This window comes from Bos javanicus, chromosome 7 (assembly GCF_032452875.1).
Source record: "Bos javanicus breed banteng chromosome 7, ARS-OSU_banteng_1.0, whole genome shotgun sequence".
Taxonomy (NCBI): Eukaryota; Metazoa; Chordata; class Mammalia; order Artiodactyla; family Bovidae; genus Bos; species Bos javanicus.
This window is the reverse complement of record NC_083874.1, coordinates 61,539,816-61,560,140: the sequence shown is the minus strand read 5'-3', so window position 1 is coordinate 61,560,140 and position 20,325 is coordinate 61,539,816. Positions and strand designations below refer to the sequence as shown.

The 20,325-nt window shown below is 53.5% G+C and overlaps 2 protein-coding genes across 5 annotated transcripts in view; both read right to left on the bottom strand.

The window, feature by feature from the left end:
- SYNPO (synaptopodin) overlaps positions 1 to 20,325 on the bottom strand; it is a 57,874-nt gene that overhangs the window by 13,797 nt on the left and 23,752 nt on the right. Inside the window, exon 1 of one of the 3 annotated variants that reach the window (XM_061424044.1) lies at positions 2,232 to 2,399. The exons of the other annotated variants lie outside the window; for them this stretch is intronic. The gene's annotated coding sequence lies outside the window, so the exon portion shown is untranslated. Of the gene's footprint in view, positions 1 to 2,231; positions 2,400 to 20,325 lie in introns of those variants that run through there. 3 annotated transcript variants of the gene reach the window in all.
- The window catches only part of TCOF1 (treacle ribosome biogenesis factor 1), a 291,309-nt gene continuing 287,305 nt past the window's right edge, over positions 16,322 to 20,325 (bottom strand). For both annotated transcript variants that reach the window (XM_061424036.1, XM_061424037.1), the window contains one exon: positions 16,322 to 16,835. In XM_061424036.1, coding sequence (XP_061280020.1) covers positions 16,356 to 16,835 — 480 coding nt within the window. In that variant the 3' untranslated portion in view covers positions 16,322 to 16,355. The remainder of the gene's footprint in view (positions 16,836 to 20,325) is intronic.

Here is a 20,325-nt window from a genome sequence, read left to right as displayed (position 1 = left end):
GGCTTTCCAGCCAGCAGTTTCCACAGTGCCAAGCTCCTAGACAGGGCCTCAGTGTGTGTATAATTCAGACCTTCCAAAGCCTCTGTGCTTCTGTTTTGTTTTTCTCTTCGCTTCTCTGTTTCAGTCCTATCCCAAGGCTGGTTCTCAGGGTCACAGGGCTAGAAAATGCTCCAGTGTCAGAGCATGAAGGGCCCTCAGGGAGAAGCTGGCCTGGGAGGCTTTAGAGAGGGAGAGGGTCAGAGAGAAGGCCATGGGCCAGGACCTGGTCTGCTGACCTCCAGCCAGCCTGGAACCCTTCCCCCCGCTACTGTTCCCAGACCAGAGGAACCCAGCAGAAAAGGCCAGGGGGTGAGACAGCCCTGCCTCCGAGGGAGCTCCCGTACCCCCATCCAAGCCCTCAGTGACTCCATGGAAAAGGAATTTGGCAGGAGGCTTGGACCAGGCCCAGCCAGCAATCCAGACGACTTTTGCCACCCTGCACAAACAAAGCTGAGAGAATGGGGGGCTGGGCCAACTATAGGCACCTCAGGTCCCCCCACTGCAGGGCATCAGGGGCGGCAGCTCCACCCCAAATTCCCCAGACTAGGGAACTGCCACCCCTGGTGATGCCCCAGCCAGCTGGGTTCAAGATTGTGGTCCCCAGTGTCAGAGACATAAGAGATGGCTGTGGCCCACAGCGGGCAGTCCCCTTGTTGAGCCCCCAGTCTTCTTGCACCCGTAAAAGCCGTAACACCCCCCTCTTCTCCCAGCCTCTTCAGTGGTGATCCTTGAAAGACCGACCCTTCTGGAGATGCAGGGATGAGGGCAGAGCTGCCCCAGGGTCAGGAGACCTGGGTCTGACAGGGTTGAATCCCTAAGTGGGGAAGGGGAATAAGAAGCCCTGAGTACACCCCTAGAGTGAAGCTCACAGTGGCTGCTGCAATGACTGAGCCCTCAGCGGCCCACTGTAATGTGCTGCGCCATGCACTTTATGCCCATCATCTCCTTCGATCCGCCCAACAATCACGAGGAATAAGTACTGTTATTCTTCCCAGTTTGCAAATGAAACTAGAGCTCAGAGAAACCTGCCCAGGGTCATATGACTTGTAAATAGCAGAGCTGGGATTCAAAACTCCCAAGCCTGGTTGCTGAATCTCATTTCTTAACCACCTTGCCTTCCGGACCCTGACTCTGGTGGGAGGGGAATGGATAGAGGCTCTAGTGCTCTCCGATGCTGATCTGCGGGCCCCTCTGTTCCCACATCTGACAATCGGCACCCACCATGATGTTCTCTCCTCTGCATATGCAGCTGCCTAAAGTGGCTGATGCTTTCTTCCCCTTCTTCGTCTCAGGAGAAGAGCTGATAAACTCATTGTTACTAAGGGGGAAATGACTGTTAGGACATAAAAAACTAGTGGAGTGGAAAGAGCACTGTGGGGAGTCAGGAGACCTGAATTCGAGCTGTGCCCAGGCGGCGATAAGCCCTTTCTCTCACCCCATCACTTCTGTTGGCAGCTGTCTGTTCTGCTGACCATCAGGCCTCTTGACCGAGGATCCAAAGGAGGGAGGCGGGGCAGGTGAACGGAGGCCAGAGCAGAAGGTCAGGACAGGGAGAGAATTCAAGGAAATGCTTCTTCACACGGCTGCCGTCAATGGGAGTGCCTGGGCCCCGAGCAGGGTGGAGAGGGTCGGGAAGCCAGAGGTAGGAAGAGAGACTGGCTGGAGACAGCCCATTGTGGCTGCCTGGAAGTCTTGGCAATGGGACAGGTAAACAGGCTGGGTAAACTGCCCCCCTGTGGGGTCAGGAAAGAACCAATGGCTGGCCGCTGCACAACTTCAGCCTCAGCTGGGGGCAGGAAGATGAACTGGGCCTGAGTAATGGCCTGGCTACCTTGCCAGCCCCTGCCCCACATCCTCCCTACTGAAAGGAGGAAATGACACAGGCTTCTTTCCCTGGGGAGTTCTCCATCCACGCCAAAGTCCTGGTGAGCACAACCTGACTGAGTCCCGGCAGACTGCCAGGTCTCTTCTCAGAGGCGAATAATTCATACTAAGGTGAGAAGGACTGCCAGACGGGAGATGATAGGAATGAAAGTGGAGAGCCCCAGACCTAGCTCCAGCCTTGCCATCAACAGGCTGGCAGAAGTCATTGCATGCCTCTCCCTTAATGCCCCGGGGGGACCTGAGACCAGAGAAGGATGCCCTATGCCCTGAGTCACACACCCCAAACCACCGAGACTCGCTTTACTCACTCTGGCAGGGTCCTCCCTGCTGTCCTGCGCCTCCCTGGATGCCGAGCCGGCCTCGGTTCTGAAAGCCTTCTGGAAAGGCAGCCCATCGACTAGCTGACAGAGAGGAAAATCCTACATCGACGGCAATGCAGAGGAGCTGGATCTGACTTCTCTCCTCCACAGATGACTCAGCCTAGCTCTTTATCAGGAAAACCAATTTTGCAACAGCCTTTTAAATGGCCTCTCCGCCTCCAGTCTCTCCCCCGCCAATCTACCCGCCCCAAGCTGCCAGATTCATCTTTCTCCCTCCTGACTCCACTTGTGTCGGGCCTCTCTCCTCCTCTCCAGGACGTGGGGCGTCAAGCAGCCAGGCCTCATCCTGGCAGTCAGGGCTTGCCCAAGAGCTTGCTCACTGCTCCCTGCATCCTCAGCAAGGGTCACAGGGGGTCCAAAGGCGCGTGTTTCCCTCACCTGCCCTGTGAGTTCCAGCCTCTGCTATGGGTCTGCACAAACCCCTCCACCCAGAACACTGCTCTGTTTCCTGTCCTTTCTATAGGTTCAGTCCTCAGATCATCCAGGTTTTATCTGCACCACTTAACAACCTCATCACTTTGCATATTATTCGTTTGAGTGAGAGTTCTCCTCCAGGGCATGCTCACCACATGCCCCATGCCAGGCCTTTCCTTCATTTACAGCAGCCAGGAGGACAGTGGTCCCCTCAGCTCTGCATTAGAGAAGAAATGGACTCGGAGGGGTGAAGTGACTTGCTTAAGGTGGCATGGCTAGTCAGAGGCAGAGGTGGGATTCAAACCTAGGGTTGCCCAGCACCAGCCCAGGACCCATCACATGGGCCATGCTGCCTCCTCCAAACGTCTTGCTTTGCAGCAGTCAGGGTCTGGGTCTGATTTCCCCCAGAGAGCGCAAGAGCCTAGGGGCAAGGGTCTCAACTGCTTCTGCCTTGTCCCCTGCACCTTTCCTGGGGGCTTGCCGAAATGATGAAGTCGATGAGGATGCTACAGCCAAGGGAGTTGCTCCAGACACTGCCAAGCCAAAGGTGTAGCCTGTGTGCTCTCGTTGAATCCTCACGGCAACTCATAAAGGAGGCCCCCTTACTGCTGTTCTAGGGATGAACAAAACAAGACCAGAGAATCGGCAAACTCACCCCAGGTATCCCATCCAGCCAGAGACAGGCAGAGTGGAGCTGGAGCTGGGAGGCGGACTGATTCCACGCCCGGGCCCCTCCTTCTTAAGAGCTCTGCCCACAAAGCACAGTCTCCCCACCTACTGTCCCAGGCCCAGCCCAATTGCTGCTTCCTCCAGGAAGCTCCCATCAACCCATTCAGACTCCTAGATCAATGCTCCTGCCCTGTTCCACCTGGCCCAGGGGCCTCCAAGAGGACGGGGTTTAGAGGAAACAGACTGAGAAAGCCAAGGAACCGAGGCCCAAAGAGAAGGAGGCTGGGACTGGTCCAGCTCCTGTATCTCCTGCTGGCAGGGGGTTGGGATCAGGCAGCACAGGATGGGTGGGCCAAGTCAAGGGCCCCCAGGTCAGATTGGCATGGGCCTTGGTGAGCAGCTAACCCTGTAGTCCACAGGCACTGATCACTGCTGGCTGATGCTGTGCAGTCCTCCTCTGCTGAAGGCCAGGAGCCATCACCTTCTTCCACCTACTCTACTAGCTAGTAGAGGCAAGCTCAGCCCCAGATGCACAGCAAACTGGAAAGGGTTGGTTCCCAGGGAGCCAAGCTCAGACCCAGGCTCCCCCTCCCAGTCGAGCCCTGCTGAACCAGGCCTGCTCCCACCCCCAAGCCCTCTCCTTGCAGCAGCCTCCATTTTCTCTGCTCAGGGAGCCTTGAGTGTACAGAAAGGACTACAGCACCCTACCTTTCCAGAGAAAACACTTGATCCAGGAGACAAACAAGTGGTGAGCGAGGGCAGAGGAGAGAGAATTTCCCCCAACCTGTGCCTCTCCCACGAGTAGAGCGGGGTCCAGTCTATCTCAGGGTCCCCAGTACCCAGCCCAGGTGTACCAAGTCGCTTCAGTCATGTCCAACTCTGTGTGACCCCATGGACTGTAGCCCTCCAGGCACCTCTGTCCATGGATTCTCCAGGCAAGAATACTGGAGTGGGTCGCCATGCCCTCTTCCAAGGGATCTTCCCAACCCAGGGATCGAACCCACATCTCTTGCATCTGCCTGCATTGGTGGGAGGGTTCTTTACCACTGATGCCACTGGAAAGCCCAAATATAGCCTTTCCTCTTGGTTCTGTGGCAGCCTGTAGCCATAGCTGTTCCCATCCTCTCCAGACTCAGCAGAGGTCATCACCCAGGAGGGCTCCCACAATCCAAATCCACCTCCCATTTTACTCCACCAGGCATCCCAGGAGACGAATTCTAGATTTGTCTAGGTCTCAGATTCCTTGAGATCCTAGATCCCAGATCTAGAGAGTGGTTTCTGGAGGAAGCAGGGAAAGGAAAGAGAGAGGTAGTAACAAGCCCGTAGGTGAAAAGGGAGATGAAACTCAAATGGCAGTGTTAGATCCAAGAGGCAAAATATTCCATTGAGTGCCAGGAGAACATAGAGCCTAAAAGAGAGATGAATGAGGATGAAGCAACCTGGGAAGTCTTCCTGGAGGAGGTGGCATATGCCCTCCTTCTGAAAAGATTGAGTTGTGGAAGCATTCCAAGCAATGGGGCAGCCTTATGGAGGCTGGAAAGCTCAAGACAATCCCCACCTGACTCCCCTACCCCACCTCTACTCATACCCCAAGTCAAGACAACTGGAGAGGAAAGCACCTCTGACGGGCGGATACACCCCACTCATTAGGCTTGCCCAGAGGCTGATGGTGACTGGGATGGTCCAGGTTGAGTTCCAGGGAGCTATGTACATGAGCAGGCTCATGCTCAGAGCCCAGAAGCACCATGGTATCTTCCCTGGGCCTCCGGGTGGGTTACATAACCGCCCCACTGCTGGGGCCACAGATTCAGCCGGGACCCTCCTCCGCCTCCACCTCCCCAGCCATCTGTCTGTGCTGCTTCCCTCTCATAGAGGAGGCCGCCGCACTGCCGAAAGCAAGGCCAGCACCCTGTGGTAAATTCCCCACATTCCTTCCTCACAGAAAAATAAATAAGGAGGAGAAAAAACCCTGGAGGAATGATAATGACGGCCCCAGCACGCAGCAGTCCCAGCTTGCTGCCCTGCCCGCCCTGTAGAGCAGAGCCTGTCCTGGGGACGAGGGTGGGCACGCTGCTGCCTCTCCCTAGGAGGCATCCTCACTGCAGGCCTGGGGTAGACAGCTCACCTTTCTGCAGCTCCCCTAGCCCTGTCAACTCACTTTTGGTCTCAGGTTCACTCATATCTGCTGAGGAAGGCGCTGGGAATCTTAAGTGGTCTACCCTCTCACTGCTGTATCTATTCAGCCTGCCCGCCCTCCCTTAGACAGCCCTCCTTTACCAAATCCAACCAGAGGTGCAGCCTGTTCCCTTCCCATGTCCTGCTCAACAGAGCATCCTGTGAGGGTTGCCTTTAGTACGTCACTTCACCTCTGGGTCTCAGCTTCCTTATTAGGAAACTAGAGCTGATTATATCTGCTTTGCAGAGTCACTGCTGAGCAAATGAAATGCAGAAATTATTTCTATAGCATAAAACACTGTGCATACCTGAGGGGGATTTAAATTCAGCCTTTGCCCAAACCTACCTCTGTATAATTCTCCCAGGCTAGGCTGCTGGATGTCTCCTTCCCCCTTCCAGCTATCTCTGGGTCTGGTCTCCCTCTTCTGTTCACAATCAGGCACAGTGCAACCTTTCCCTCCCCCTGACACCCCTCCCACTCCAGCATCCTCTCAGCAAAGGTGCTCTAGTGTCAACCTCTAGCTAACATGCTGTGGCAGGGGAGAATCAGGTTTGAATCCCAGGTCTGTTTCTTGCTGGATTTGAGTGCCCAGGCCCCCTTGGAGTGGCCCCCAGACCCAAGACTCCTGGGAGGGAAGGTGTGGTCGAAGCTCCCACCACTCAGTATGTAGTCCTGCAGCCCTGAGTGGGCAGAAGGCTACCAATTCCTCCCATGCCATTCGCCAGTTACTGGGTGTATCTGGCTCCCCTCCAGCCAGAGGAGAGGCTGAACCATCCAGCCCCACCCTCCCCTTGTCCTTCACACTGCAAAAGGAAAGCAGACTGGAGATCAGAAAATTTGGTTCTAGTGTCTGTTCTGTCACAGTATGGACTAGATGTTGGACTAGTTCCTGATCTTCTTTGAGCTTCATTTTGTCCATGCGTTTCAGAGAAGACATCAGACTTCTCTGATTCCCAGTGAAGTTACCCCCTTCACTGGGAAAGCAGTGATCGCCAGAGTGTGGCACCTCCATACCTTGAGTGGGAGCAAAAGGAAAAGTTATGACCAACCTAGATAGCATATTGAAAAGCAGAGACGTTACTTTGCCAACAAAGGTCCGTCTAGTCAAGGCTATGGTTTTTCCAGTGGTCATGTATGGATGTGAGAGTTGGACTGTGAAGAAAGCTGAGTGCCGAAGAATTGATGCTTTTGAACTGTGGTGTTGGAGAAGACTCTTGAGAGTCCCTTGGACTGCAAGGAGATCAGCCCTGAGATTTCTTTGGAAGGAATGATGCTAAAGCTGAAACTCCAGTACTTTGGCCACCTCATGCGAAGAGTTGACTCACTGGAAAAGACTCTGATGCTGGGAGGGATTGGGGGCAGGAAGAGAAGGGGACAACAGAGGATGAGATGGCTGGATGGCATCACTGACTCGATGGACGTGAGTCTGAGTGAACTCCGGGAGTTGGTGATGGACAGGGAGGCCTGACATGCTGCAATTCATGGGTTCGCAAAGAGTCGGACATGACTGAGCGACTGAACTGAACTGATACTTAACATCTTACTAGTTATGTAAATTTCACGCGTATATTGGAAAAGGAGTATAATAAACACATCAAAGGTATATTACTGCTTGCTGCTGCTGCTGCTAAGTCGCTTCAGTCGTGTCCGACTCTGTGCGACCCCATAGATGGCAGCCTACCAGGCTCCCCATCCCTGGGATTCTCCAGGCAAGAACACTGGAGTGGGTTGCCATTTCCTTCTCCAATGCATGAAAGTGAGAAGTGAAAGTGAAGTCGCTCGTTCATGTCCAACTCTTCATGACCCCATGGACTGCAGCCTACTAGACTCCTCCGCCCATGGGATTTTCCAGGCAAGAGTACTTAGGGGGAGGTAAAAGTGGATATCTCAGTAACAAAAGTTAGACAATTTAAAGGAAACAAGTAAGTACAGGTGGTGCATGAACTCATTCATTCAACTGATATTTATTGCTCACCAGCTAAGGGTCAGGCACTGTTCATAGCTATGAAGAGAAATAGACAAATCCCTGCTTGCATTCTAGCAGGGGAGCCAAATAATAAACGTATGAGTAACTGTACAACTAAGTCACATGGTAAATTCTATAGAGAAGAATAAAGCAGGAGAAGGAGATACACAGATGGCATGGGGTGGGGAGTGGTGTGCAAAGGTACATAAGGTAATCGAAGTGGACGTCACTGGGAGTCACGTCTGAGCGAAGAAGCGAAGAAGGTGAGGGAGTGAGGCTTGTGCATGTCAGGGGAGACCAGGCAGAGGGAACTGCTAGGGCTAAGGTCCGGAGGCAGGCTCACACCCTGCAGGTTTGAGGATGGTGCATGAAATGTGGAGGTGGGACATGAATAAGGAAAACATTTTCTCAAGTGGCCTTTCTACCTCTGCCCTGCAGGGTCTCGGGGACCCCCCTGCATTGCAATTATTTGCGTGCACACACGCACACACACACCCTGCAACACTCACGTTCTCAATACCTCCTTAATGCTGGCGAGAGCCTAGCCGGCAACAGCATATCCTCCACACACACGTGCACCCACAGAGGTGGCAGAGCCTACACACCAGTGTGTGCACACAGAACAACCATACGCATGACGTGGAGACACACAGGCACTCAGGTGACAGATCGACACAGACACAACAGGTACACACCCTGTGGGCGGACACACGTGTCTCCCTCTTGCCAGCCTGCCCTGTCTCCAGGTAACGAGGTCACCAGACCACCTTTGTCTGGAGGGCACATGACCTGATGTGTGGTTTCAAATTCCCTTCTCCGCATCTCTGCACCTCAGTCATGGTTTCCCATTTCCAGGTCAACATTAAAATCGGCCACATGATGCTCAAATGTCCTAAGGGATTGTGTTGCTGTGGAAAATGTCCCCCTTTATATCCCTTCAGCAATTAAATGGAAAAGCCATGTAAAATGCCTAGCACAGCATTGTAAACGGTACCAGCAGCTCTGGCATCATTGCTCATCAAAGTCATCTGCATCCCTGGCTTCATCCCTTTAAGGTGCTCAGGGGCAGCTGATGAGTAGGAGGAAGGGCCAGACCAGGAACTTCAGGCCTCGGTTTTAGTCTCTATCTGGTCTCCAACTCACTGTGAAGCCTCAGGCAAGTCCCTTCACCTCTCTGGCCCAGATCAGAAACCTACAGGTGCTGCAGAATTTCTTGGGGTGGGGGGGGGGTGTGTGTGTGTCCAAAATGCTGATTCCTGGGCTGTGCCCCAGAGCCAGGACCACAGAATATTCATGCTAACAGTCTCCCTGAGGGGTTCTGAAGTACTACCAGGTTGGGGACTCAATGGGCTTTAGAGCAATGATTTTATCTTATTTTTTAATTAAAGAAAAAATTTGGCTGTGGCATGAGGGATCTTAATTTCCCAACCAGGGATTGAACCCGAACCCCCTTCAGTGGCAGTGTGAAGTCTTAATCAGTGGACTACTAGGGAAGTCCCTAGAGCTCCTGATTTTATAAACATGTTTTTAAGTAAATTAACAAATAGGAAAATGCTTGGAACAGAGTCTGGCAAATAGACCCCATGTCAACAGAAAATACATTTAAGAAAATATGTTTATATAAATAATTCTATGCAGTAATTATCATTGAATATGTGCACACTTTTATAGCTTTCCTAGCAGCTTCACATCGGCAGAGAAAGAAGTAGAGCAGAGATTGTGATGCTATTTTACAGACCAGAAAACTGAGGCAGAGAAAGTTTGGAATCTCACAGAACACAGGTCTTTGGCTCCCAGCCAGGGTCCTTGGCTTCGCTCCTCTGAGATGTGCCACCTTGGGGCCTTGTCACCTCATCCCATAAGGCGTTGCCTTCTAGCCCACAGTGGGTATTGTGTACACAGCAAACACAATCCTTTCACCCCAGGTGCTTCTCCTGTCGCTCAGGATTCACTGACAATGGGACAACCTCAGCCAGAAATGCCCTTCTCACCAGGTAATGCAGGGGTTTCCCAAAGCCCTAATGCTCAATGCTACCATTTGATCTGGAATGGTCTTTCTGCTCCAGCCAACCTGAGTTCAGATCCCAGCTGAGCAACCACTACCTGGTATATGCTAAGCCTCAGTTTCCTCCTTGGTGTAGGGGTCTCATAATTCCTATCCTGCCGGGTGATTGGGAAGGTAAGATCTTCCATGTGAAGTTTGCAGCATCTGGCCTGGCACACAGGCTCTTGCGATGACAAAGCACCATTAACTCGCAGGCTAAGTGTGAGCTCCTGGAAGGCAGGAACCCACGCCTACCACGTGCCGTATGCTCGGTTAATATGCGCCGAATGGGTGAGAAATGAGATGATATCGAGAACTTCTTTCTGATTCCCAGCTCGCCATTGTCTTTCATGACCCATTGCCCAGCGTGGGAGCTGGAGGCATGGAGCAGGGATGGTCAGGGCCAGAGGGGGAGGGGCCCTGGGTCCTGGGTCCTGGTAGGGCAGTGATGAAGGCCGCCGGGGAGGGCCGTGTTCTGGGAGACCTGAATGCAATCCTGTTGACTCAGAGGCATAAATAATGCACCAGCATGATCTCTCCTCACCATCCTGTCACGCTAAGAATAGCACCGGCTACCCTTTCAGGGATTTCTCAGGGAACAGAGTAGGACACCAAGATGGGGACAAGCGGGGAAAGGCATTGCTGGACTCTGGACTGTCAAGCGTCCTTTCTTCAAGCCCACTTTTCCAAACCCATAAGTCTGAAGACCCTGGAGGTCAGAGCTGGCCTGGGCAGTCAGGCACCACCCACCCTCTCCCACCAGAATTGCTCCTCTTCCTCCCCACTTCTGATGCCCTCTCAATAAAGCCCGTGCCCCAGGCCCAGCCCCCACGATCCCCCCCTCATTCATGTGATGAATAAGTACAGAGTGGGTGGTTCCCTTCTTATGTATTTCATCTGTAAGACTTTGGAGAGGGAGGAAGATCCTATAGCTTTTAATTAAAACATTTTTTAAGTTTAAAAACGACTGACTTAGAACAGTGATTCTCATACTTTAATGTGCATAGTAATTACTCAGGGATGTGGTTAAGTTGCAGATTCTGATTCAGGAGGTCTGGAGTGGGGCCTCAGAGTCTGCATTTCTAAGAAGCTTCTGGGTGATGCTGATATTGCATCCATGATGGCCATACACTGCGTGCAGGAAAACTCAAGTATTTCTCTATAAAATAGATGGAGAAACCAAGGTCCAGAAATGAATACAATTATGCCCAAAAGCATACAGCAGAGCTCAGCTCACAACGCAGGCCTCCTAACTCCTCCTAGGGCTGGGTCTTAGCAAGGCTTTGGGGTTGAATGAACGTGCCTGGAGTGGAACAGGGGACAGGCCACAGTTTCAGGCAGTGGGCTTCGGTCCAGCGGCAGGCCTTCCTTCAGCCAAAAGCTGAACCTCCTGGTCCACAGGCTCCCACCTGAACAGAGGCATTCAGCTGGAGTGACAGTAGCCTCTAGCCCAAGATCTGGCCCTCCTCAGCTTGCATTCAAGGCCGCAGGGACTGGAACCCTCCTGGGAGGCAGGATGAAAATACGGACTATTAGAATGCAAACAAGATCCAGGCAGAGGAAGGTCAGGTGTGAGCACTCTGCATAGTCATCCTGTGAAGTGGTTGGGGGAGCGTGCAGGGGTCTGCTGCACAGTCAGGATGGGAATGGGAGGGAAAACAGAAAAGAAAGTAGGCAAGACCAGCCTCTAAGACCAGCACTAGGAACAGCTCCTCCCTTCTAGGCTCGGCCTCAAGCCCCTTTGCTGGCTCCAGGCCCCGCAAGACGAGCCTTACTGCCCCTCCAGGCTGCACTGCAGCTCCCCTCATGGTGTCTGCCCTCCCTACACTCCAGCCATGCTGGCCTTCCTTCAAGGACTCAGACAGGCATCAAGCACTTTGCACCTCAGGGCCTTTGCACTGGCTGCTACTCCTCCCTAGAACCCTCTCTCCCCATGTCCCTCAGTTGTCCCTTTCTGGTTATACCTCTCCTTGAGGTCTGTTGACAGGTCTCAGGGAGGACGCACCTTTCCTAGGAGGTCACATTCCTCCCACAGCACCTTCTACCTCTCCTCCAAATTCTCATGAGATTTGTAATTCCATCAATATTTGTTTTAATGTCAGTCTGTCCTTCCCCATGGTCAGGAGCCCCTTCAGGGCAGGGACCTCGACTGTCATTTCTCTGCTGTATCCCTGCCCCCATGCCTAGGCCATTTTTGTTGGTATTTAGTCACTAAGTCATGTTCCACTCATTGTGACCCCACGGACTGCAGCACGCCAGGCTTCCCTGACCTTCCCTGACCTACTGCCCAGAGTTTGCTCAAACTCATGTCCATGGAGTTGGTGATGCCATCCAACCAACTCATCCTCTGTCACCCCCTTCTCCTCCTGCCCTCAATCCTTCCCAGCATCAGGGTCTTTTCCAGTGAGTTGGCTCATTGCATCAGGTGGCCAAAGTATTGGAGCTTCAGCATCAGTCCTACCAGTAAATATTCAGGGTTGATTTCCTTTAGGATTAACTGGTTTGATCTCCTTGCTGTCCAAGGGACTTTCAAGAGTCTTCTTCAGCACCATAGTTTGAAAGCATCAGTTCTTCAGTGCTCAGCCTTCTTTATGTACAACTCTCACATCTGTATATGACTACTGGAAAAACCATAGCTTTGACTATACGGACTTTGGTTGGCAAAGTGATGTCTCTGCTTTTTAATATGCTGTCTAGGTTTGTCATAGCTTTTCTTCCAAGGAGCAAATGTCTCTTAATTTCATGGCTGCAGTCACCGTCTACAGTGATTTTGGAGCCCAAGAAGATAAAATCTGTTGCTGTTTCCTCTTTCCCTCCATCTATTTGCCATGAAGTGATAGGACCGGATACCATGATCTTAGCTTTTGAATGTTGAGTTTTAAACCAGCTTTTTCACTCTCCTCTTTCACCTTCATGAAGAGTCTCTTTAATTCCTCTTTGCTTTCTGCTATTAGAGTGGTATCATCTGCATATCTGAAGTAATTAATATTTCTTCCAGCAATCTTGATTCCAGCTTGTGCTTCATCCAGTCCAACATTTTGCATGATGTACTCTGCATATAAGTTAAATGAGCAGGGTGACAACATACAGTCTTGACGTACTCCTTTCCCAATTTTAAGCCAGTCCATTGTTCCACGTCTGGTTCTAACTGTTGTTCTTGACCCGCACACAGGTTTCTCAGGAGGTAGGTAAGGTGGTCTGGCATTCCCATCTCTTTCAGAATTTTCCACAGTTTGTTGTGATCCACACAGTCAAAGGCTTTAGCATAGTCAATGAAACAGAAGTAGGTATATTTTTTGGAATTATATTGCTTTTTCTATGATCCAATGGATGCTGGCAATTTGGTCTCTAGTTCTTTGGCCTCTTCTAAATCCAGCTTGTACATCTGGAAGTTCTTGGTTCACATACTGCTGAAGCCTAGCTTGAGGGATTTTGAGCATTACCTTGCTAGCAGGTGAAATGAGTGCAATTCTACAGTAGTTTGAATATTCTTTGGCATTGCCTTTCTTTGGGATTGGAATGAAAATCGACCTTTTCCAGTCTTATGGCCTAGGCCATAGTTGGGCTGAATAAACATTTGCTGACTGAATGAGGGAACAAATGAATAAAAACAGTGCTCACATCTACCTCCGTGGTTCTCAGTGACTGTTCTTACCCTGGAGAAGCTGTAAGGGACTAGGACTTGGAAGATGATGTGGTTCTAACCCTCTGCCCTGCTACACTCCGGCTGAGTGGGCTTCACAGGGCACATCACCTCTCTGAATGGGGAGCGCTGGTGGTCAGGTCTAAATGAGCAGGGGAATCTGAGAAAGGCTCTGGAAGCAGGAAAGAGCTTTAGCTGGTAACACTGCTCCTCCGTGTTTGAGGCCAGAGTGGCAAAGGGCTGCATTCAAGGCCACACAGCCAGTGTGTGGGGATGCCAGACCTCCACCCCCCCTACCCACTGCACAGCTTAAAGCCAACAGGCCCACCCAGGCCCAGTGAGGGCACCATCTGCCTGGAGGTGGGGCAGGGGTGGAGGAGGAGAGGCGAGGTGGCTGGGAGCATCCAGCCTCAGGCCCAGAGCCAGTGCTGGGGTAGGCGGGGCCTCCTGCAGGAGCCCTGAGTGGGGCCTGGCAGCTGGGCATTGGGAGCCAACTGGCGAGAGCTGGGCGGTGGCAGGCCTGTTCCTCATGCGCGTGACAGTCTATTTTTTAATCAGCACCCTCCCCATCCCCCAGCTTCATGTGCCGTCCTCAAAGGTGCCATGTCAGGAATCACGTCCTGGCTGAGACCAGGGGCCACCTTGGCCATCGGTGGGAGGGTCCCCAAGTCCCACATCCTCATGAAGCCCACGAGTCCTGAGCAGCCTGGAAAGTATGAGAGGAGACTCAGGGAGCCTGTGTGACAGGCTCAGGCCTGGGGCCTTGGGCCTGTCCCTGGACTCTCTGACCTCAGTTTCGCCCGTCCATCCAGTGATGGGAGTCATGCCAGACTCCGTGGGGGGGTGTATTACAGCTCCAGCTTTGGGATCCACTCAGGCGTCACGACCGACACTAAGGATGCCCGCTCGTCAGGCCCTGGCAGAGCCTCCCGTGCCCACAGCACTCCCAGTGCACTCGATCCTCCCCAACTTGCTCCCAGAGGAGGGGAGAGGGGAAGACAAGAGGCTGAGCTGGCTCAAGGGTGCACCTCAGAACCCCAGACCCAGGGAGGCTCCTCCTTCCAGCACCTAGGGGGCAGGGATGATGAGGGTCAGAGGGGAATGACTTATGTTCTCAAGCATGTGGCTTGGCCCCTCTGAGCCTCTGGCACTCCATAAGGCAGGAGAGAGCATGCTGTACTGGAGTTAAGCACAAAGGCTTTGGGGCCAAAGGCCTGATTTTGAACCTGGCCGGTCACCAGCTGTGTGACCTTGGGAAGCTCACTTAACCTCTCTGTGCCTCTGTTTCACATCTGTAAACTGTTGATAGTAATAGTACTTATAACAGTACTTACTTCATAGAGTTGCTGACATGTAAAGAACTTAAAACACTCTGGCACACAGTAACCCTAAAAGATAACTATTTCCCAAGAACTTTGGCTTTTTATCTGTCAAACACTTAGTCTCCAAGAGATTTTATTCCAGAGGATTATGTGCAGCCTCACGTAATTCAGTCTCACGTCAGCCCCCTCTCCTATCTCTGGGGCGCATCCAGCCTGCCCCCACCTCCCCCACCCTGGTGGCTGCCCCTCCTGCCAGCCCAGTGGTTTTCGTGTCTGTCGAGCTCTTTCCCACTCACAATCCCCTTCCATCCTTCCTAGTCCCTTCCATAGTAGCTCAGAACCAAAGCCTGCGGCCCCAAGGGAACAAATGATTTGTCCAAGACCACCAGCCTGTTAGCTGAGGCAGAGTGTTCAAGTATCTATTCCTGAAGCTCGATCCAGGTCCTAGCCACTATACTGCGCCCATCCTCCCACTATAAAAACCTGTCTCTGGCTAAACGTCAAAAAGTAACATACACTGAGATACGAGTCTTGAGCGAGTGTCTGTCTTCTCCAGGGCTTGCTATTTTAACAGAGATCAAAACATGATAATACTATTTAAAAGGTAATAGTTATTTTTATCTTCACATTAAATTTTTAGAACAACAGTACAGGATAGGGTCTGCTATTGTTTCTGTTTTATAGACAAGGAAACACAAGCCGAGAGAGGTTATGTAACACGCTCAAGATCTCCCATAAAGCCAGAGAGAGTCCAGGGGTCCAACCCCAGGGTCTGTGTATCAGGCATGCAGGAAGTAGCTAGCACAGGAGTAGACAGAATTTTGCTTCACCTGCAGCAGCCCTGGGAGGCCGGGCAGGGTAGGGTCGGGTCAACACAGTCCTACGCTATACTGCCTCACTGAGTGGAAAAGATGAAGCTAGGATGGTGGAATTTCAGGCAGCGGCCAGTTGGTGAAGATTTCATTCCGGAGAGAGGGATTTTGTGCACCTCTGGAGTTACAGGGCCTGGAGGCTGTCCCCATGCTGACTCCTCCTCTGGCCGCACTGGGTAGCAATTGAGCCACAGTGTCCAATGACAGTTCACAAAAGACTCTGAGCTCACACTCACACTCACAGGCCTTACTCAGCAGAGCCCAGCCACCCCATGACCCTCACGGGCCTGGGTTCCTTTGGGTCCACAGCCCGAAGCGCTGAGAGATGAAGGCATTTTCATAACCCACAGCCCATGCCCACCCCACTCCACACCCCCAGCTCTTAGTTTAGAGTATTTACCATCCTCTGAAACATCTTTCCTCCCAACCAAATTCTTACCATTCTTCTAGAGCCAAGTTCTGGACAAGCCAAATCCACAAAGCCTGCCATGACCACACCCTCAAATACCATTCAGGTTTCCGATCAGGTGTCACCTCCGATGAGAGGCCTTCCCTACGCACCAACACGAAGAAGCCCCTCTTAAGTGCTCGCCAAATTTGCAACATGGCTTTTTGTTGTTTTTCATATGACTTTTATCTATCTGAAACTGTCCTGCTGATTTCTTTGCTTTCCTTTTTCTTCTCTCTCTCTCTCCAGTTAAAATGCAATTTGAAGGCAGGAACTTGTCTATCATCACTATTGTAACCCCAGTGCCTAAGGACCCGTGCACCCCCTAATTAGACAGGGACCCTGAGGTCCATACAGGGATTCACCCAAGGTCACGTGGCAGGCAAGTGGCAGAGGTCAGCCTAGCACCTGCACCTCTGCACTGGACCCCCCGCAGCACGTAGCCCGCCCCCATCCCCACCCCAGCTGACCCTCTGCTGACCTGCCTTTTCCTTGCCTTCACACTACAGTGGGGCCAGAGCCTGCCAGGCCTGGGCCGCTGTGCCTCTCCACTGCCCCAGGGGCCTTCAGTGCCCCAGTCTGGGCAGTGTGGCCTGCTTCCCCCTCAGTCCCTCCCTTTCTGGCACCAGCAGCTCCGATGAGCTCATGTCTGGGAGCCTGGGAGCTGCCCTGAAGGAGAAGGTGCCTCCCAGGCCAGGCCCCTAGGCCGGGAGGTGTGTTCTCCCTGGCCCATGGCTGTCCTGGCAGGTGGAGAAAGTGGGCTGACCCCTGCCCAGCCCAGCGCCCAAGGCTGTGGGGTGGGCTCAGGGAAACGCATGTCACCCAGGGAGATGGGACATGACTAGGGCTGGAGAGGAGACGTGTAGGAGGCTCCTCTTGTACTTCTCCTATCTCTCCAGAGGCTCCTCGGCTACACTGGCCCTCCTGCTTGTCGAGGAGCTGCTCTGTCCCAAGGAAAGGGGGCTCTGCTGTCTTCTCCTCACAGAACCCCCTGAGCCAATCTCTTCTGCTCCCTGGTCTCAGTCTCCCCAGCTCTAAAATGGAGAGATTAGATAAAATGCTGACTGAAGAGGCTGGGGATTAGTTGGGAACCAGGCCAGGCTAGAAATGCCACAGGGTTTTTTGTCTTTATTTATTTAGGTTTTTTTTTTTTTTTTCACCTTAGGGGAAAAGTAACAGATAACAAGCGAAGGAAGGAGTTAAAGACCTTATTTTAACCATGTAAATCCTGATTTCAACCACAGTTTCATTTAGGTACTAGACTGGAGAGAAGGGAGGTGGTCCCAAGGACCAGCCTGCAAAGTGGCGATTGGGAGCCAAGGTTGGCATAGCAGCAAACAATTCACTTTTGGGAAGTTCTGTGAATATCAGACTAGGGTGATTTGTGTCCATTGCCCTCATTGTACAGATAAGGAAGAGAGGAAGAACCAATGCAAGATCCCACTGGGAGACAGAGGCAGGGGTTCCCGCCCCACGCACAGTGTTTTCATCTCCTTCAAGGTGCCATCCCACTGTCTGACATTAACACAACAGGTCTGGGAGGAGGAAGAGGCCATCAGTCTGTCTCTGGTGCTGTCCCCCAAGACAGGATGGGGCCCAGGCCTGGGGTTGGGGACAGGCAGGCTGGCACCTGCAAGGCTTCCAGTCTCTTACCTAGCCTACCCTAGTCCCTCTGAACAGCATCCTATCTCATCCTAATCCTTGCACCATGACAAGGGTGGGGTAACCTCTGACTGCCCCTAAAGCCTCTACCAGTGGCTGCTGTCTTCAATGCAGGTAGCCCCTCAGGGGCCACCCGTCCACCCTCTCACTGGGAGTCAGAGAGGGCAGGGGGCTTGCCCCAAGATCACAGAGCAAAATGGTGTATTCCCGTGCCACCTGCCACTTGGGGTAGGGTGGGGACCGGTTCGCATGATGCTTCCCCACTGTCTCTTGTCCTTTGTGAACAACCCAGACCCACGGAACACAGAAAGTCCTGTCCCCATCCAGAATTAGCTTATAACCTGGAGTGGAGGTGGGGAGGGAGGGAGAAGTTCTCTTCCGAGTTCTCCAAAAGGTCCTGTCAGGGCTCTGGACGGAGCCCGCTGAGGCGGCGGTGCAGTGGTTAGTTAGATAGGAGCCCCACCCTTCAGCTGTCCGGCCTCAGCAATCACCTTGGCACACAGGGCGAATTGTGAGAATGTGATGTAGAGCCTGGAGGGCAGTTCCACCTCGCCCCCGTAGGCACTCAGGAGAGGCCTCGATTTCCCCAGGTGGGGCTTGAGCAGGTCCCCCCCCACCCCCCCGCGTGGTTTGCGGTTTGCGGGGCCCAGATCCTGCGCACCTAGCGGGCACAGCGCGGTGGGCACCCCGCCCGCGGGAAGAGGCGGGGGCGCTGGCCCAGCACACGCCGTTCCCTCTGCCCCACAGGCGCCCATGTTGGTCAACCCAGCAAGGAGCCCAACCCAACCCGCCACTTTCAGCTTTCACGAGACCAGCCGTTCCCCTCTTCCCCAGAACTGGTACGGGTGCTCACACCTCCGGCTGTCGCCCACCTGCGAGCCCGGGGCTATCCCAGCCATGATCTGCTGGCGGCTTGGGGCTCGAGGGCTGGATCTCCCACGCAGCCTCGGGGAGTAGCTGCCTGGCGTCGGGGGTGTTCCCCCCGACCCCCTCCTCCGCCGCTGAGCTGCTTCGAGGCTTCGAGATTTCCCCAGACCCCCTCCTCTGCCGCCACACTGTACAGGTGGGGAAACTGAGGCCCAGCGTGTAGCAACCACTTGGCCAAGGTCACCCTGCCTGTGGGGACTGGAGCCCAGATTGCACCTCCACCTGGGCGGCGCCCGGACCGACACAGGTGGGAAGGGGAGAGGCTTGCTGGGCGCCGGCACCCCTGCCCGGCCAGCGCCCCTCACTCACCTCCAGCCTCCGCGCCTGGTCCCAGATCTCACCAGCGCCGCCACCTCCGCGCACCTGGCCGCGTCCATCAGCGCGCCCCACCCTGAGCGAGACCCCCCACCGCCGCCCCCACCCCACACCGGTGGCCCCTCGGAGCCTCCGCCACGGCCCCCTCCACCACCGCCTAGCGGGCTGCGTGGGGACCCAGAGCCAGGAGGGCCGGGCGGGCTGGCGAGCCGAGCTCCAGCCGCCCGCTCCCCGGGGCCCTAGCGCCGCCCCTCCCGCCCCGCCCAGCCCTCGGAGGTGCGATTCCCTCCCCCTGGGGCTCGGCCTGCAGTCTCCTCGCGGGTCTCCTCCTCTCTTTCCTCTCCCTGGCCTCACTCTCTACTGCTTGAGTGTGTCTCTGTTTCCTCAATTTCTCTCTCTCTTGGTCGGTCCCTAAATTCTGCTGCTATTTCACTCAGTTTCTTCTTGTCTCGCATCTATTCACCCCCACCCACTTTCCTCTGTCCTTCCCATTAACTCCATTTTAAATCTGTCTTTGTGATCCTGTCCCCCATAACTGACAGCACCTCCAATATCACCAGCCCGCCAAGTGGGACTTAGGCAAAGGGGGATTGAGGAAGGTTATCACCTCCCAGGCTGTCTGGGGCCATCCGCTGACTTAACTGGTGAGCCAGCAACAACAGAGGCAGTGATGCTCAGAGGCCCACGGCGGGGTCATCGTGCATCAGGATCAAGTAGGGATGCTGTGGAAAGTTGAGATCTCACTATCAGGTGCCTCCTCCCAGTGGTGGAAGGGCTGGTGGTGGACTTGGAATAATAAGCACCCTCATTCCCCCAGCAATTCTGAAACAAAACCACACTTGGAAAACGCTGTCCTGGGTTTTCACCAAAGTTTCCCTGGGTTCCAAGTACCCCACCCCCTTACCCAGGATGATTCCACTTGCATGTTTTTTCTATCAGGGTTCTGTGTTTAGATTTCTGCTAGAGGAAGTTGGAAATGTGGTGACGTAAGCCCACCCACCTGAGGTTCTGTGAAATGCAGAGCCGCAAGTGGCCTGGTTTGAGATGTCCCCTGTCCTCAGCGGATGGACTTAGAGTGCATGGGGTCAGTTGACAGACAGGACAAGCCCTCCCCAGCTTCTCCTGACCCTCTGCTTGGCTTCTTGGCCACAGAGAGTTCCTCTGACCCAGGGGCTGCTCTTGTGCCAGGGCTGCCCCAGGTGGCATGGTGGGGGGGAGCAGGCACTGACGGGGTTGGGGGATTGGCATCAGGCAGGATATTGCCAGCTCTGTGAGTGCATGCACTACAGCCCAACCTGTGAGAAACCAGGAAACAAACTGTGTGGGAGACAGAGAGAGAGAGGGAGGGAGGCTAGGATTACTGCGTGGGTGGGTATGAAAGTGAAAAAGATGGAGAAAAGGAAGGACAGAAAGTGGTTCGGTCTGTATGTGGGCGTGTGACAGTGGGTGTGCAGAGTGGATATGCCTGTAGAAAAAACGTGTGTGCCTGCAAGAGAGATTGCACAGTGTAGGTGTGTGAGCAAAAGAAAATGGAGAGAAGAACATGCTTTTAACCTGTATCTAA